This window comes from Vigna radiata, chromosome 6 (genome assembly GCF_000741045.1).
Source record: "Vigna radiata var. radiata cultivar VC1973A chromosome 6, Vradiata_ver6, whole genome shotgun sequence".
Lineage (NCBI taxonomy): Eukaryota > Viridiplantae > Streptophyta > Magnoliopsida > Fabales > Fabaceae > Vigna > Vigna radiata.
Window position 1 is genome coordinate 8,704,603 of NC_028356.1, and position 19,310 is coordinate 8,723,912.

Genomic DNA, 19,310 nt, shown 5'->3' on the forward strand with positions numbered 1-19,310 from the left:
AATGACTAAAACCAAATGTTCTCACAACTATTTCCTAGAACTCTCATATTTATTGTATATATTTCTCAACACGTATATTATTATTATCTACTTCCGTATAAAAATATGATAATCGCGTGTGGAAATCACAACAATAAAAACAGAACAATGAACTAACATAAAATATAGTTATTATAAGAACCTTTTTTTACCACATTATAAGTTCAACAATCGTGCGAGATGGTCACTCCCATCGCCTAGAGCTCCTAGGCGTTAAACAACCGTGCGGGATGGTCATTCCCGTTGTCTAGAACCCCTAGGCGTTAAACACCTAGCGGGACGGTTGTTCCCGTCGCCTAGAACCCCTAGGAATTAAATAACCTTGTGGGATGGTCACTCTCGTCGCCTAGAATCCCTAGGCGTTAAACACCGAGTGGGATGGTCGTTCCCGTCGCCTAGAACCCCTAGGTGGTAACAGCCGAGCGGGATGATCGTGGACTATCATTCTCAGCCGAACGGTCTTGTCTACTTGGCCAACCTGCCTCGTGAAATGTGTTAGTATAATCATCCACATTCTTTTTGTAGTTCAAATTTGATTATTATTTTTCCTCAGTATAGGTAAACAAATACTATAAGTCGATCCTTTAGTAATACTAAAAAAATTCGGATTCTAGATCCAATTCAAAAAACTTATGTTTCATAATTTTAGAACTCAATTTGTCAAATTCGATTTGATTCTTCTTGTATCCAAATTACAATAATGTATATTATACCGCAAATCATTCATCGAGGGGTATAAAGGAGTCCCTTTAATTATAAAAAATAAAGTTTTTGACTGATAAGTATAAGGTCAGGGCCAATAGTCATGTACGTTCTACTCACGTTCTACTAGATCCAAATACTCAATAGCGATAACAATTCACTGAATATTCAATTGTGAGCAGAAGCTCCTCAAACACATGCCTAACTTGAGCATCAAAGTGTCTTTTGCAGGTACCTCCCTCCTTTTAGTGTCTTTTGTAGGTACCTCCATCCTTTGATCAAGGATGCAACCGAGCGGTCCATACCTAAGACCGAGCGGTCCAGACTGATAGTGAGCAGTCCAGGTTGAAAGCAGGCGAACGGAGCACTCGACTCAAGCATCAGAAAGCAATAAAGTCACGTCAGAAAGGTTAGTCTCTAGTCCTACAAATCCCTACCAAAACAATTTGTATACTTTTTATTATTAAATAATTAAATATTAAACAAAATTGTTTAAATTTAAAGAAATATTTATTAAAAAGATAAAGTGATAAAATAATTATTTTTTATTTTAATTTATAAAATAATTAAATTTATATTAACAAAAAAAATTGAAAATATAATTATTTTAGTTAAAAATAAAAATGGCTTAAAAGATAAAATTAATCTATATATATATATATTCTTATAAAAAAATGTATATGCTCTTAAGCAACTGCGGGTCATAACAAGTACATAGGATATCTCTTAAAGGTGTTCTGGTTTAAGAAAAAACTAATATTCAAATGTAACGACTCTGACCATTACTAAATATTAGTTAAGTAATACTAAAATTCAAATACCTCGTATCGTACCCACCCGTAGTCATAAACACTCTTCCATCAAAAGAAAAATCAAAATCTGATTTTTATTTTTAAACACAGTTTTATTTATAAATTCCTTTATAAGCAAGTATTTTTAATAAATTAAAATTAATTTATGTACAATTTAAGATATATATATATATATATATATATATATATATATATATATATATATATAAGTTTGAAAATTTACATAATTTTTATAAATAAATATATATAAACAAATTTTAATATGCAGTTTTTATTTTTATTTTTATCATAGAATTGTTCCTTGGGAGATATAATGCAAACATGTCCTTATCTTCATAACTATAATCAGTGACTTTTCACACGTTTTATTTCTACTATTCTATGCAAGTCGAAGCGTAGCTTAGAAGAATACAAATTCCCCAAAATTCCACATTTATTTTAGCACTACCACTGCTCATCGCAGCTCCTCCCATTCTAACGGTCGCCGGAGAGCCCATTTATGCGGTGCTGTCAACCAATTCTTCTCCTTCTGTCACTTTCAACTGGGAACTATTTGCCATATAGTACTTCTCCTCTCAATCTCCCTTATTTTTGGTAAAACCCATGTTTCTTAACTCTCAATGTTATTTTTTATATATGATTTTGAGTTTGGCACCTTATTTCACCAGTTTGTTCTTTCATTCGGACAAAAGGTTGAATTTTTACCAAAATGGTTAGTGGTTGTGTTGAGTTTCTAATTGTGCTCTTCGACCATATGTTGCTGCGTTTGCTTTGTGTTGGTTATTGGTTGCTCCTTTGTGGTAGCATTTTGTTCATTTTTTAATCTGGAAATTTTATGGTTTTGCTTGGTTTGGTTCATTGTTGTGTAATGATTTTTTTTTTCTGTTTGAAACTCAGAAATTTGTCTGGCTTTATATTCCCAACTGCACTGTACTTGAGCTCAAGTAAACTATCAGTAATTTGGAGTGAAGCTGTGTTTGCATGCCTTTTTTTCTTCCTCCCGATTGAGTTGAATTGAGCCTAACTTTGCATATGTTGTGCTTGGTTGTTGCCGAGTGTTACATAGCATGTGCCTTGCCTTAGTACAAGAGGTTGGCTGTGTTGCCTAATCAATTGTTAACATACAACTTTCTTGATTTTTTATGACAACAGATGATGTAGACAAGATACAAAAAAATGTGATATAGCACTTGCTAAGGAAAAGATTACGATCTTGCCATAGTTGATTTAGTCATGTGTTGGAGAAGACCAATAAATGCCCCAACGATGAAATGTTTAGTTGATAGAGCCATGGGTGATAATCTAATGAACAAAGGAAGAGAAAAAAAAACAAGGAATACTATAAAGAGAAACCATTAAAAACGATAAGAATCTAAATGACCATTTTGAAAAATTAGATTTTCAAAGAACACAATGTTGTTGTTTTATCCATATCATCAGCGTGGGAAAAAGATTTTGTTAATATTATTATTAGAATTGTGTTAAGTTCATCCTAACGGTACTTTTAGCTTAACTTAGCTAGCATTTCAAGTTCTAGTTCCCCAGTGATAACAGATACTTGCTTCATGTGCACAAGAGTGAAATACTTCATGGTGGGAAAATGCATTTTGAGTTATTTAATTATCTCTGTGTTTTGTAAAATCGAATGGTCCATTTGATCAACACTACAATTTGCAATCTTTTAGAGAGGCAATCTTATGCTTTGATTCTCATTTTCGTTGAATTTCTTTCATCTTTTCATTGCCTATTTAGATGCTATTTGTAATGTTCTAATGGTTCCATACTGATTAATTTTACTCTCTAATAACACTTCTTTCCCTGCTTTTGCCGCAATTTGATTTTTCCTCTTCTAAAGTTGTTTTTCTAAATTGACATGTAATTGCATCATTAGGTCATGTAGAGTCCAATAACACATGATTAGGTCTTCACACAATCAGTTCGCTAATACAGTTCTATAGTGTTAAAGGCTTGTCAGTTTGTTATTATGTTAGGCCGTAGAGTTTCCTCAAATCTGATGCTATCCTATATAATTTAATTGCTGGGGCTGTTACATTGTTGTTCATTCAAATTTGCATATGTTAAAGATATCAAATACTAATAATTTCAAATTAGTTACAAAAGTGGCCAGACCAATTAGTTAGTCAGTTAATTAAAGAGGATGGAAAGACATAGATTTAACTTAAACAATGTAGATAGAATAGAAGGGGGTTGCATTCTTTTTTGTATCAACTGGTAACTTAGTATTAGATCTGTCATAGCAAGGGGAAACCTTAGATGAGAGACCTTTCTCCTTGGCTTGTTCATTTTCAAATGAGAAATTATGTTTTTTATTATTTTTCTTTTCTTTTTTCCGTGTCTGGTTTCCTAATGTCATACACCTGAACAATTTTTCTGTTAATAGTGCAGGTATTATGGAGATATCTTTATTGAAGGTCCTATCTGATGCAATATCCTCATTTTTGGATTTATCATTTTCTGAAAAGATGAAGTTAGAACCTGTATCAAAATGTTACCAAAAGGCAGAGAAGATGCTTAAGCTATTGAAGCCTATTGTCGATACTAATGTTTTTTCAGATATAGCTTCTCACGAAGTAGATAGGAAACTATTTGAGGAACTTGGTGTGGCAGTTGATGAGTTGAGAGAGCTTATTCTGAACTGGCATCCGTTATCTAGCAAAATTTACTTTGTAAGTTTAGTTATGTCTCTATATTATAATCAAGGGTTTTCCCTCCATTATTCTTTATGCTGTTTCACTCAGTGCCTAGACAAAGCTCTGCTTTGTACTAGATGTTCACCCAAGTTCTAGTTTTTATTGAGTCTAACTACATACGCCTTGGTGAGATGAGATGTGCTGAGGTTAGAAGTATATTTGTTTAACATGGGATTTTCATCTGGTATAGAAGTAAATTATGTACTAGTTGTTTATTCAGGCCTGCATATTGCAGATGTTATTTGGGTTAACTATTGTATATTAACATGCTTTCCTCTTTTTTAATCTCTAGGTTAATCAAGTTGATCCCATAATATCAACAGTTCAGGCATTGGGTCTAAGCATTTTACAACAGCTGGAGGTTTCACATCAAGTTGTCCCTGATAATTTGGGAAATGAAACATCATCAGCCATTAAAAAATCTATTATGGAACAACAGGAAGGTGTAATACCAAGTTTGGAGGTCCTGGAAAACATTGCTGACAACCTGGGTCTAAGGTCTAATCAAGAGGTCCTGATTGAGGCTGTAGCCCTTGACAAGCTGAAGGAGAAGGCTGAACAAATTGAAAACACTTCAGAAGTTGAATATGTTGATAAAATGATCTCAATTGTAAATCGTGTGCATGAGCATATTGTTATGCTTAAGCAAGCTCAGAGTTCTATCCCAGTGTCAGTACCTGCTGACTTTTGCTGTCCCCTGTCTTTGGAATTGATGACAGATCCGGTCATTGTTGCATCTGGACAAACATATGAGCGGGCTTTCATCAAGAACTGGATTGACCTAGGTCTTACTGTTTGTCCAAAGACACGCCAGACTCTAGTCCACACCAATCTAATACCTAACTACACTGTAAAAGCATTAATTGCTAACTGGTGTGAAACACATGATGTAAAGCTTCCTGATCCCATTAAGTCCAAAAGCTTAAATCAACCATCTCCCTTTCGTGTGTCTATGGAGTCTGGTTTGACCAAGGATTTGCCTGGTATAACTAGTAGTGAACCCCACCAAGAACGAACATCAACATTGCATCCCTCTTCTATTCCAGGTGGTTCTTTGAATGGCACGGTTCATGAGCCATATGTGGATCTTGAAAGAATATCACACACAGGTTCAGATGATGGATCTGCCAGCTCAAATGAAGGGAGTGTCGATTCATTTGGTGAATCATTAACATCACCATCCAGAAATGCCTTGAGCTCAGAACAATCTCACAATGATGTTAGAACTACTTGTGATGTCAACAATACTCTGCTGTCGACCAGTTCAGTCCACAATCACGATGCTTCTTCTGGGGAATTGAATTCAGGACAAGATGCTGTTCGCTTGCCAACTCGGCATAGAGACTCTGAGTTTTCTTCCCGATTAGCAGTGCCAAGGTCTCATAGCCAAACTATATGGCAACGATCATCTGAGTGGCTTGTTCCTAGGGTAGTGTCTACTAGTGAAACAAGAGCTGATCTTTCTGCTGCTGAAACCCAGGTTTTGAAATTAATGGAGCAGTTAAAGATTGATTCTCTTGATGCTAAGAGAGAGGCAACATCAGAACTTCGCCTTCTTGCTAAGCACAATATGGATAACCGAATTCTGATTTCAAATTGTGGAGCCATTAGCTTATTAGTTGATTTACTGCAGTCAACTGATTCTATGATCCAGGAAAATTCTGTTACAGCTCTCCTTAACTTATCAATCAATGATAACAACAAGGCTGCTATTGCAAATGCTGGTGCAATTGAACCTTTGATTCATGTCCTCAAGACAGGGAGTGCAGAAGCCAAGGAAAATTCAGCTGCCACTCTTTTCAGCCTCTCAGTAACTGAGGAAAACAAAATCAGGATAGGGAGGTCTGGGGCAATTGGACCACTGGTTGATTTGTTGGGAAACGGAACCCCAAGGGGGAAGAAAGATGCTGCCACTGCCTTGTTTAATTTGTCCATATTTCACGAAAACAAGGACCGGATTGTGCAAGCAGGTGCTGTAAAACACCTTGTAGAGTTAATGGACCCAGCAGCTGGAATGGTGGACAAGGCTGTGGCTGTTTTAGCAAATCTTGCTACAATACCAGAAGGGAAAGCAGCCATTGGTGATCAAGGTGGGATTCCTGTTTTGGTTGAGGTTATTGAGTTGGGCTCTGTGAGAGGAAAGGAGAATGCTGCAGCGGCTCTTCTACATCTATGCTCAGACAACCACAGATATTTAAACAGTGTGCTCCAAGAAGGAGCTGTTCCACCTTTAGTAGCATTGTCACAATCAGGCACCCCAAGGGCCAAAGAAAAGGTATGGCTTTTTTATCTTTTCATAATGGAAAAAGGTTCTTTGACGCCATTTGACAATCTTTATACGGATAAAATGTTCTTCACAAAAGTTAACTTTTGTATTTCTAAAGAAAAAGACAGAGTGAAGGATAGTGTCAAAAGGATTTTAAAAAATTCTAGTATTGAAGTGTTAGGTTTATCAAGGGAGGGGTTTACTTGGGAGACACAACACCAATGAGACCTGAGTCCAAACATATAAGAATTTGGTATCATTTTCAACCCAAAACCTTAAGACAATAGGTTAATAGATCTTCATCCTTATGGTGTTTCACTTTCTCAATTCTACTCAATATGAGACTTAGACTCTATTACGTGCCTGAGTAACGGACGTAACTGGAACGCTTTCTTCACACACCCTCTTTGATAAAGAATAACAAAATTAACTGAATAAACCTCTTTTATTGAATGGAAATACTGAATCAAAGAAAACAACCAATAACTGGGAGCAGGATCNCCGTNAGTTATTTGAGAGCATAACCTCTCTTACAAAACTCACAATTCAAAAGTGTGCCTTTTACCCTAGGCTTTCCCCTTTATTTATACTAATTAATTCCCTCCCAAGATNTACTGAATATTAGAAAATNATCCTATTTACTATANGTATCTGATACGAATATATTTAGTCCTATTTACTATATTTGACTTATATNAAATAATATCTAAGATATGGTCCTGATTACTCTAATTAATTTTCCCGCTACGACATCTCAGAAGCTTCCTTGCCGCTGCCCCCCGTTCGGTCCGATTGGTCTCCTTCTTCAGCTTGCCCCCTTCCTTTCACCGTTCGGTCAGGTCGGTGCCCGTCTTCTACCGATCGGTCCTCCCTGTCTCCTACCGATCGATTCTCTTCTCTCTCCCTCCCCACTCGGTCCTCTTCTCTCTCCCTCCTATACCTTTTCCTTTCATACACTTTCCAGCCCCTAACATTACCCACCGCTTGATGATCAACCTTGTCCTCAAGGTTGAAGTCTGGATATTGGTCTCTGATAGTCAATACATCTTCCCATGTGGCTCCATCCGGCCCCCCTTCTTGCCATTCTATTAGCACTTGTGGCACCTCGGTTTCTCCCTGTTGTACCTGTCTCCTATCCAAAACTCTGATTGGCCAAAAAGACGGGCCCTCCACCTGTAAGTCTACCGGTAATTCCTTCTCCACACTTCTCTTGCCTACAACTTACTTCAATTGGGATACATGGAATACTCTATGTACCCGTGCGGTTTTTGGCAGTTGGAGCTTGAACGCCACTTCCTCAACCATTTGCGTGACCAAGAAAGGGCCAAAATACCGAGCGACTAACTTGGGATGTAGCCTCGACGGCATCGAGGTCTGTTTGTGTGGTCTGATCTTCAAATAAACCCAATCTCCCACCTTTACATCTGCCGGTCTCCTCTTCTTGTCGGCCTGTTTCACCATCATTTCTTGAGCCCGTGCTAAATGAAACTTTAACTGCTTCAATGCTTCATCCCTTGTTTGCAGCTCCTGACCTACGGATTCCACTAAGGTCTCCCCTGGTATGAACCTGTGCAAGGATGGGGGAGATCTTCCATACACCGTTTCAAACGGGGTGCACCCTACCGCCTCCTGATAGCTTGTGTTGTACCAATACTCGGCCCATGGTAACACCGAACTCCATCCCTTTGGTTGTTTCGAGCAGAAACATCTCAAGTAACCTTCCAATACTCTATTCAGCACCTCGGTCTACCCATCCGATTCAGGGTGATAAGTTGTACTCATTTTTAGTTGGGTCCCCTGCAGTGTGAACAACTCCTTCCAAAAAATACTTAAAAATAGGGGATCCCTGTCACTGACTATAGAGAGTGGCACCCCATGCAACCGAACGATCTCCCTAACAAATACCTCGGCTACGGTACGGGCATAATAGGGATGTTTTAGGGGTAAGAAATGCCCATATTTGCTGAGACGATCCACTACTACTAGGATGGCATCATACCCGTGGGATTTGGGCAACTTCACTATGAAATCCATGCTTATTTCTTCCTAGATGGCATTGGGTATGGGTAATAGTTGCAGCAACCCTTGCGGAGAACATGTCAAGTATTTGTGTTGTTGACACACCAGGCAGCTCGCAACAAAATCAGTTACCGCCTATCCAGTAGAGTGATTGGGCCACCTTGCGGTACGTCCGATATACCCCTGAGTGCCCTCCTGTCTGAGTTGTGTGGAACTCGGCTATCAGCCTAGGCACTCATGCCGAATGAGCCGAGATCACCAGCCTCCCTTATAGTGCAGCCTGTCATGTTCCAAGGTGAAGGATGGGTGCGAGTCGGGGACTTTCCTTAGATCTCCTATCACCTTCTTCAATGCTTCATCCGTCTCGACCTCTTTCAGAATCTCCCCAAAATCTTGCCAATATGGCCGGGCCACCACTCTCAACTCCTTTTCTTCCTCCGTGTCTTCCTTTTTTTTCCGGGATAGGGCATCTGCAACTCTGTTGGTAATCCCAGGTTTGTACATAATCTCAAAGTCATACCCTAGGAGTTTGGCAATCCAATTCTGCTGATTTTGGGTGGTGATGCGTTGCTCCAGGAGGTATCTCAGGCCCCTCTGATCAGTGTGAACCACAAACTTTTGTCCCAATAGATAAGGTCTCCAGTGTTGTATGGCTAGTACCAATGCCATTAATTCCTTCTCGTATATCGACTTACTCAATGACCCTTCCGACAACGCCTTGCTGAAGAAAGCGATGGGCCTTCTTTCTTGTGTGAGTACCGCCCCTACTCCTCCTCCGGATGCATCACACTCAATATGGAAGGGTTGGTTAAAATCAGGCAGGGTCAAAACGGGAGCTGTTGTAACGACCTTCTTTAATCTGGACATGGCTTCTTCTGCCTTCTCATTCCACGCAAACTGCCCCTTTTTAAGTAAGTCGGTCAGGGGTTTGGCAATCTTCCCGTAATCCTTCACAAACCGCCTGTAGTACCCGGTCATACCTAAAAATCCTCTCAACGCCTTTACCGTCTTAGGCTTCTCCCAATCTAGAACTGCCCTTACCTTGGCTTGGTCCATTTCTACTCCTTTCTCGGTTATGTGATGCCCTAAATAACCAATCTGAGTTTTCCCAAACTCGCATTTTTTTCTATTGGCTACCCATTTGTTTTCCTCGAGCCTCCTTAATACTAAAACGACATGATCTAAGTGCTCCTTCCAAGATCGACTGTATATCAATATATCGTCAAAGAACACAAGTACGAATTTCCTCAGGTAAGGTTGTATCAAGCTGTTCATTGCGCTCTGGAAAGTGGTCGGTGATTGGTGAGACCAAACGACATCACCATGAATTCGTAATGTCCCTGGTGAGTCCGAAAAGCCGTTTTCTCTATGTCTTCCTCTCCCATCCGAATCTGGTGGTAGCGTGACTTTAAGTCCACCTTGGAGAAATACTTGGCCCCTCTCAATTCATCTAACAATTCTTCTATAAGTGGAATAGGAAATTTGTCAGGTACTGTTGCTCGGTTAAGGGCCCTATAATCTACACAAAATCTCCAGCTCCCATCCTTCTTCTTGATGAGTATCACCGGGCTTGAGTATGGGCTGGTGCTCGACCTTATGACTCCAGTTTTCAGCATCTCGGCCACCTGCTTCTCAATCTCCCCCTTCATGACATGGGGATAACGGTATGGCCGTACTTCATGGGGTCCGTACCTTCTTTTAAAGGAATTTGATGGACCATGCCCCTATCAGGAGGCAACCCCCTGGACTCGTGAAATACCCTCGCGTGCTGGCTCAGAATCTGGTCCATTGCCACACTTTGTGCCTTTGTTAGTTCACCCCCGATCGGCTCTTGGCTCCTCCAGATCCATCCAAGTTCCCATACTAACATCCAGGCTTCCACTTCCTTCATTCTAAACAACGCTTCCGGTTCCACCACCCTTCGAGCTAATGTGGGATCCCCTTTTATGGTTCTCTTCCTTCCCCCTTGTTCGAACACCATGGTCAATTCCCTCCAGTTCAACGTTACCTCTCCCAGCTTGGCTAGCCATTCTACCCCAAGGATCACATCAACTCCTCCCAGCTCGAATAGATGAAACCGTTCGGTAATGTCGATCTCTCCCATGTGTATCACGACCTTCTCACAACATCCCCTTGTTTTCTTCTTTTGTCCGTCCCCCAAGCTCACCAAATACTGTGGGGTGTCTTCCACGGTCAATCCCAGCTCTTTCACCAAGTCGTTACTGATGAAATTGTGGCTGGCCCCATTATCAATCAAAATCAACACCTGTTTTTCTCCTATCCGTCCGTGCAACTTCATAGTCTTGGGTTGGGTTAATCCTCCTGCTGAGAAGGCCGACAACTCCATCTGCATTTGGTCAAGTTCGGACTCCTCTTCCTCCTCTTCGTCTTCCTCATCTTCTGCCAATATCGTCATTAGCAAACTTCTTTCCGGGCACCTGTGGCCAGGACCAAACGGTCCCCCGCATCTAAAGCATCTCCCTTCTTCCCTTCTTTTTACAAATTTTGCGTATGGGAGATTCCTTACGGTTCTCTCTCTGTTGTTGACAACCGATCGACCTATCCCATTCCTGAGTGATCCATCTCTTCCCCCTGTGCCTTCGTTTTCTGCAGCTCCCACTCGGTTGTCCATAGTGACTCCCGTTCAGTTCTGGTTATGACGACTAGACTCCAAGCGTAGGCCTGGTCCGTTCGACTTTCCCCATAATTGGTTTCGGCTCGTACTTCCACTCTTCGCTCCTCCTTGGACATCCTCCACGTCCCTCGCCATCCTCATAGCTAACATCAACTCTTTCGGATCAAGCAAACGTACTTGCTTTCGAATCCCGTCTTGTAATCCAGCCATGAAATACCCCATCAGTTGTACTTTGGTTACTCCTTTTGTTTGCCCCACCAGGATCTCAAATCCCCGGATGTATTCCTCCACTGAGCCTGACTGCTTGATGGCCGCCAGTCTCTCAAAGACTGGACCCTGACTGCTGCCGCCGAACCGTACCACTATTGCCTCCTTCAGCCCCGTCCATGTTCGGTCATTGATTTGTTCCCTCCAGAATCTGAACCAGAACCCAGCGCTGCTTTCCATACTGATGTACGCCAGGCGTAGCTTTTCCTCCTCCGCCACTCCTTGTAACTCGAAAAATTTATTGGCTCTATTGATCCAATTCAGTGGATCACTTCCTTCAAAGATTGGCAACTCCACCCTCCTTCTCCAGTTTAAATCGCCGCACGGCTCCGGGCCTTTCCCTCTGTTCGGTCCATAGGTTTTCTCACCTCTCGGACTGTCTCCCTCGCTTGGTCCACCCCTGTCCGGTCCTTCATCCTTTTCGCCCTCCTCATCGTCTGCTCTACCATTGACGGATTCCTGACTTCCGTCCGGTTTCCCATCTTGATGATGGGTTTTTACTGTCATCACTCTCATCAGTTCTTGTAAATTCTTGCCGATTGTCTCTATTTGTGCCTCCATTACGCTTATGGATACCTGCACACTCTCCTGATTTAGCCCTACTTGCTCCAGTTTGACTTCGACTGCACTCATTCTTCCCTCCATGGTGCTCTTCACTTTTTTCCTCTGTTTCCTAGTTTGGTTGGCCTCACACTCCCCTCCTTTGATCCGGCAGGTCGGACCAATTGTTACGTGCCTGGATAAGGGACGTAACTGGAACGCTTTCTTCACACACCCTCTCAGATAAAGAATAACAAAATTAACTGAATAAACCTCCTTTATTGAATGGAAATACTGAATCAAAGAAAACAACCAATAACTGGAAGTAGGATCCTCGTCAGTTATTTGAGAGCATAACCTCTCTTACAAAACTCACAATTCAAAAGTGTGCCTTTTACCCTAGGCTTTCCCCTTTAAAAGTGTGCCTTTTACCCTAGGCTTTCCCCTTTATTTATACTAATTAATTCCCTCCCAAGATATACTGAATATTAGAAAATCATCCTATTTACTATAGGTATCTGATACGAATATATTTAGTCCTATTTACTATATTTGACTTATATNAAATAATATCTAAGATATGGTCCTGATTACTCTAATTAATTTTCCCGCTGCAACATCTCAGAAGCTTCCTTGCCACTGCCCCCCGTTCAGTCCGATTGGTCTCCTTCTTCAGCTTGCCCCCTTCCTTTCACTGTTCGGTCAGGTCGGTGCCCGTCTTCTACCAATCGGTCCTCCCTGTCTCCTACCGATCGGTTCTCTTCTCTCTCCCTCCCCACTCGGTCCTCTTCTCTCTCCCTCCTATACTTTCTCCTTTCATACACTTTCCAGCCCCTAACATACTCATATTTGGATTCCCATAAAGTACCATTGTCCTTTCAAATTTAATTGCCTTCTTATTTTATTTCATTTGGTACTAATGGAGATGATGGATTTCTTTTACTTTTTAGGCCCTTGCACTCCTTAATCAATTTAGAAGCCAAAGACATGGTGGTGGGAGAGGTTGATCTCAATTTTGCACCCAGTTGGGGCATCCAATGTTTTTGAACCAGTTTGCAGAATATGTAGGATTATACGCTCCATTGTGCACATAATATTTTTTTCTTGATTACACATGCTTGTAAAGGCGTGAGGGGGCTAATATGTATGTATGAGGAGGATTGATTGTGTCTCTCATGTGGCACACCTCTCTTTGATGCAAGTGTAACTTTTGTTTCAGAAACAAAATTCTGGATTTTGTAACTTAGCTAAGGTAAAATGTAAGTTGAAGGTACTTGTATTTGGCTTGTTTGCTGATGTCCTAACTATCTCTTTCAATGAGATGTTGTTTTCTGCCTTTGATGAAAACATATAACAAGCGTTTAAAGAAAAAATAATTGATACTGGTGTGGTTGGTTGTTTTTGTTACCAGATTCATATTCTTTTTGTCTATTGCATTCTGTTGAGTATAGTTTTTTTTTTTTTGGAGTACATGAACTAATTAGGAGTGACAAAAAGGATTAGATGGTGACTGCTAAACCAACCTATTACAAATGGGTTGTTGCTTCTTGCACCCCCACAATACTGAAAAAGACTCAAACATCCTTACCATTGCATCATACATATCACTATTGTATGTGTTTTGCAAAGATCTTTCCGAAATAAAATTTATGTATTAGTATTCTGGAAAACTCATTTTGGACAGCATTTTATAAATTCTGGAATTTTTTTTCAAAAATTTTATTCTGGAAATTTTATTTCAAAGCATAATTTGTTTCGGAAATTTTGTTCTGAAAATTGTTTCAGAAATGTTGTTTTGAAAATTATAAAAAGCTTGTTCCGGAAAGCTTCCGTAATATGTAATCGGAGGTCACTTTTCCAGAAGAAAAAAAATGTCATTTTGCAAGTTTGAGGGAGATGAAATTGTGGGGAGTGTAGGAAGTAAAAACCTTACAAATGACAGGATGAGTTACATGATTCAATCCATAAGAGAAGTTGATCTGGGTTTTTGACATTTCATTTTCTATTTGAAAACTTAATATCCAACTTCTACATTTTCTATACTTGTTATCAGTACTATTTTTTTTCCTTCTGAAAAGTATCACCACTACTTTATTAAGAAATAAAATAGAAAGAGAAGTTGTAAAATAAGCATCAATTAAAGCGACATATAAGCTGCATTCTTATGCTAAATGATTATATGGATTGTTAATAATTTTTTTTAACAATTTTTTTGATAATAAATTATGTGTCACTATTTTATTGACATGTATATTTGAAATGGATCAATAACGAGTTATTCCATAAACGGTTGTAAAATAGTTGTTAAAAAAACTTTTTCAAATGATTATATTACCTGCAGTAATATATTGAAACTTTTGCCTTGACTTTGAGTGTATTTTAAGGAAGAAGATATACTTTACTTTACATTAGTTATTTTACTTCTTTTTATCACGTCCAAATACTTTCACATTCTTAAAAATTAATATCAAGTGCAAGTTTAAATACTTCTTTTACTTTTTTATTCTGCATGTATTAAGTTTCGTGTTTCAAATCAAACAATACCTAAAAAAATATGGTAATTTAACTCAAACGATATTATTAGATAAACTTGAAATTGGAATTGACCGTCAAAGTTTTCATTAATAAAATACAAATTTGAAAATTGAAATAGAGAGAACTTTAAAAAGAGACTTTTATTTCCGTTTTAGAGTTAATGCTTACTTATTTTTCTGCTAATTATTCTATAATATTTATCCAAGTTAGTTAGAATCAACAGACACTGGGTTTGATACGATACTTCAAACTATAAAAGTACATTTGGTTTAACTAATATTGAATAACATTATTTAGCTTTAAGAAATTGGGATATCCTATAAAAAGTAATTTTCCCTTCTAAAGTGAGCGATGATAAAGTTAGCAATTTCATATAAAAAAAAATTAAGATTTAAAGTTTTAACATGTTCATGGTTTGTTATGTATGTTCATACATAATATCAGTCATTTATTTTCCTATCATCTAATAACATTATTTACTTTATTATGCCCTCTTTTATGTCACATTTTCTTATGTCATTGAATATCAAATCTTTTTAGCTAGGGTTTGATGGATTATAATTAATTAGATTGTAATGAAGTAGTTAGTTATGACTATGAAATTGGAAAATATAGTTTTGGACCATGCTTCCTTTAAATATATTGGGTCCATGACTATAGATATAATTTAGTATGCTGGACCATAAATCTTATTGAATAAAATAAGAAAAACAATTTTTCTATTATATGAATTTATTATTTTTTTTAAGATGTCGTTTTTAACTTTTAAAACAAAAATCAAAACCTATTTTCTTCTCTCTTCCACTCTTTGCTAAATTGTTTTTCAAAATATTTTAAAACTAATTATTAAAATTAATTTCTAATCACAGATGAAATGCTGTAATTAAACATATACTAATCCATATCAGTTTGGTGAAACCTAACCATAACATAATGATTTTTGTCATTTGAGAAAACTCTTTGCATTCCTATATTCTTATACTTTTCTTTAGTTGAACAACTTTATTGAATTTAAAATTCTCCTCAATCTTCAATAGCAGCATCTAAATAGTTTAATTCAGTAAACTAATACACACCAAAAGTAATTCTTATAAAAAGAAACATTCCACTTTATTTCACCATTTTTTTCTGAAACAGTTACAATTGTTTGTATACATCCTTAAACTGAAATTACATGTAAGAAACATGCTTTAATTACAATTGATTCCTTGCAGAAACTGTGTACTAAAACTGAAATTCAACTCAACAAACATAAGCAAAAGTACATTTGAAGGCACATGAAAACACCTTAAGAAGAACTGATAAAAGAACTACCCCACTTTTAGGGTGTATATATATAAAAAACACACTTTATTTGTTGTTTCTCCTCTAATTAGGTCTACTGCAATGCCTCCTTATCTCCCCATTTGAGCCGGTTAAAGGTTTGATGTTTCCCATCTTGATCATTGCAGTGACAAAATCAGACTCAAATGCCCTCTGATTGTTGCTGTACTCTCTAACAAGTGAATCTGTGGATCCTCCATTGAAGAGAACTTGATCAGAATGAAGAAGGCCCTTTTTGCTGATGAGATTCTTGTAGTAGCTGTTGTCAAAATGGTCAGGAGTTTTCAAATCTAGTGGTGCAACATTGTTGTTCTTTGCTGTCCCACTGCTGTCTCTTGGACAGTTCTTTTGCCTTGCCTTCGCAAACAAACTGTCAATGTTTTTTTCATTGTATATGCGACTTCCATAAACTGCACACCTTGCCTTCCCAATTGTGTGTGCTCCTGAAACCACACAAAAAATAAAAACCAGTACAAAAAATTATGTATTTATATATATATATATATATATATATATATATATATATATATATATATATATATATATATATATATATATATATATATATCTTTTCGAAGTTAGTTAAACAAGCTTTTCTTTTAACTTGACTCTTCTATGTTCAGAAGTCATACATGGCCTTTTAGCCTAGAGAAAGAGCGTGACATGCATGCATGTAGTTGTTTAAATGTCACATCAGGTCCATGTATATCCACTATATGTAATTATTAAGTAAAGAGATACCGTATTATACAATGAAATTTGTTTTCCTTTGTCAGAGTACTCATCTATATATTAATATTATTTACATTTCTAACGTTTTTTCTTGTTATAAGTGATGTAAAAGTACTGTATAGATAAAGAAAATTTATTGTTATCAGTATAGTACAGTGTGGTATTGAAAAGTCCCAATGCAGATTGTGTGACGCAATTGGAAGAGAAATAAGGGCAAAACTAGATAAAGAGAAAAGGACATATACCAGATAAGGCTACCATGTCCTTGGCAGAGAGGCCTTGATCTTTGAAGTTTGAGATAAGGGTGCTGAGGGAAGAAGATGGAGATGGGAGAACACCACTGCTTGCAAGTTGGAGGAATCCAGTCTTGGAATCCCTTCTACCAAGTTTAACCTTCCAAAATGGCCCTCCAAGCTGCATAAACCATAAATTAATACTTATATTTTCTTAGATCATGAAATTTTAAGATCCTTTTTTAACAACTTTTTGATAATAGAATACGTGTTGTTATTTTATTGATTTGTTTGAATTTATGTTTAAAAAAATATTTAAAATAGATCAATAACATACTGTCACATATGATCGTAAAAAAGCACACATAGAGTTTTTCTTTTTAATTTTAGATTTGAATATGATTTTAACAGATATATGTTGGTTTAGTACTCACAATAGTGACAGAATCACGAGCAGCAATGGCTGTTATATCAGCACATGAGACTATTCCTGGGCAAATTGCCTCCACCTTAGACTTAATGGCATCAATGACTTCATAGCCTCTCAAAGAATTAGCGTTGGGTGGTGCAGTCTTCTCTGAGGAAGGGCCATCAAGTAGTACTGATGCATCACAACCCTATTTCCAGTTAACAATACAAAATATATCACCAATTAGTTCTATATATATGTAATCATGAAGCCTATTTAAACGAATAAAATGCATGTTTAAAGAGCTGCAAAGCTTAATTATAAGGATATGCTAAATTTAATCAATGTTTGTAACTTAGTTTAACAAATTATTGTAATTCTGATATTCTATATAAACTATTTCTATATAAATGATTATCTTTTCCTTCTAGTTTGAAATACTAATGAAACTTTACTTTACATAATCTAATCAGTGTGTTGTCTTTAATTAATATATTATGCAAATGGGATTTTTTTTTTTGGTATTATATTACATTACATGATGATTCTGATTGACTAAGAATATTTAAATATGATTAAGTTATTTTATCAGAGATTCGGACCTATGGCCTGTGGGCGGAATAACCAAAACCCCTATGTTTTAAAAAGAAGTGGTTTACATATGCCATGAAAACATTGGATAAGAACATTTTCACTTCATTTTTTTATGCTTTGAACGTATCATATTATTGGTGATGTCACATCATCCAATATGACCTTTGAAAGTGATAGAAACTTAGAAAGAAAGAAAGAAAAACAAATACGTATGATTTGTCAATAACGTACGTAACACAAAAACAACTTAGTATATTACACTGCGAAATACTTGTATTTTAGTGTTACGTTTATCCATGCTCAACGTCCATTATATCCTTCATGAAGGAATACGTACGTGATCATTATATATAAAGAAAGTGAAACATAGAAAATCATAACTCGGAAAATATAAGGAGCAGATAAATTATTACACTATATATATATATATATATATATATATATATATATATATATATATATATATATATATATAACTATGATAAATAAAAAGTAAAGATTTTAGGTTAGAGTAATTTACATTGACAAAGCAGTCATGAAAGAAGAGGCGAAGGAGAGAAGCTCCCATTCGAGGTTCTTTAGCCACAGCAGATTGAACCACAGATTTTACAGCAGATAAAAGCTTGGGACATTGTTTTGCGTAGAAGTTCTCAGAGAGTTGAGCTGAAGAACTTCCTATAAGAAAAAGAGTGAACAAAGTTATAGCAAAAGTGGTTGTTGAAGAAGAAGAAGAAGAAGAAGAAGAAAGTGCCATTTTAACATGCAAAGTAAGATGGATAAACGAGTTTATAGGGTACAATATATATATACACAGAGAGGGTGACAGAGGTATGTGAGAGTTTTGAGATGGCAACTCACCTAATGAATGCATGGCACATAAAATTTGTCTGAGTCTGGAAAATGAGGATTGAATTGACCAGTTGAATTGAAAAGAAGGAAATTATTTACTTATAACACCTTTCCTTTTACTTACTTTTTTTATTTCAATTTGGAAAGTTAAACATAAGGTTGTGGTGAAATGAACTTGGTCGATGCATTGCCTATGCATATTTGTCCTTATTATTATGGAACTTAGGGTCTGTATTTGTTTCGCTGTATATTCCCAAGGTTGACTATTCAAAAATTGCAAAAAAGCACATTCTAGCTGTTGTTTTACTATTATATAACAAAGAGAAATGCTACTTGAATAAGTATTGAAGATGCTGGTTAATATATATTATATTATGAAATGAACATGATTAATGAAAACTGTAAGTGTTTATTTATTTTTTTTTTTTTGGTTGTATATATCATCGTCAATCATCATCGTTACTTAACCATATTATTCATTTTATCTAAAGAACTTAGAAACCAGTGGTGGAGCTTTAATCAAAACTTTAAAGTTGGCAGAAAAGATAATGGAAATTTCGATGCTTGTTTGCTAGCTTTTGTTTCAGTATACTGATATATGAATATCCCTTCAACACGAAGCTACATATAGCATTATATAGTTA

The 19,310-nt window shown here is 37.1% G+C and overlaps 2 protein-coding genes across 4 annotated transcripts; one reads left to right on the forward strand and one right to left on the reverse strand.

Annotated features, from left to right (window-relative positions):
* Nucleotides 1-1,916: 1,916 nt before the first annotated feature.
* LOC106765283 (U-box domain-containing protein 4) lies at nucleotides 1,917-13,367 on the forward strand. 3 transcript variants are annotated; one of them, XM_014649852.2, is made up of 4 exons: nucleotides 1,917-2,147; nucleotides 3,955-4,240; nucleotides 4,557-6,539; nucleotides 12,942-13,367. In XM_014649852.2, exons 1-4 carry the CDS (start codon nucleotides 2,053-2,055, stop codon nucleotides 12,996-12,998), a joined length of 2,421 nt encoding a protein of 806 aa, XP_014505338.1. In that variant the 5' UTR covers nucleotides 1,917-2,052; the 3' UTR covers nucleotides 12,999-13,367. The 3 variants fall into 3 exon arrangements, with proteins under 3 accessions (XP_014505338.1, XP_022637786.1, XP_022637785.1); XM_022782065.1 differs by having other exon boundaries at nucleotides 1,917-2,116; XM_022782064.1 differs by having other exon boundaries at nucleotides 2,042-2,147; nucleotides 3,960-4,240.
* A 2,248-nt stretch (nucleotides 13,368-15,615) lies between these two features.
* LOC106765194 (peroxidase 4) lies at nucleotides 15,616-18,639 on the reverse strand. The gene is made up of 4 exons (XM_014649729.2): nucleotides 18,338-18,639; nucleotides 17,249-17,431; nucleotides 16,827-16,995; nucleotides 15,616-16,292 (listed from the first exon to the last, which is right to left on the reverse strand). The coding sequence occupies exons 1-4, from the start codon at nucleotides 18,569-18,571 to the stop codon at nucleotides 15,895-15,897; spliced, it is 984 nt and encodes a 327-aa protein (XP_014505215.1). The 5' UTR covers nucleotides 18,572-18,639; the 3' UTR covers nucleotides 15,616-15,894.
* Between the last annotated feature and the right edge of the window lie 671 nt (nucleotides 18,640-19,310).

Bases quoted from the DNA above. Each gene is read 5' to 3' on its own strand.
- LOC106765194 (XM_014649729.2), bottom strand. From the start codon at position 18,571: ATGGCACTTTCTTCTTCTTCTTCTTCTTCTTCTTCAACAACCACTTTT. The intron at 17,432-18,337 runs GTAAATTACTCT...AACTGGAAATAG, and splicing joins TTCATGACTGCTTTGTCAAT to GGTTGTGATGCATCAGTACT. The intron at 16,996-17,248 runs GTGAGTACTAAA...TGGTTTATGCAG, and splicing joins CTCGTGATTCTGTCACTATT to CTTGGAGGGCCATTTTGGAA.
- LOC106765283 (XM_014649852.2), top strand. From the start codon at position 2,053: ATGCGGTGCTGTCAACCAATTCTTCTCCTTCTGTCACTTTCAACTGGG. The intron at 2,148-3,954 runs GTAAAACCCATG...TTCTGTTAATAG, and splicing joins CTCAATCTCCCTTATTTTTG to TGCAGGTATTATGGAGATAT. The intron at 4,241-4,556 runs GTAAGTTTAGTT...TTTAATCTCTAG, and splicing joins TATCTAGCAAAATTTACTTT to GTTAATCAAGTTGATCCCAT.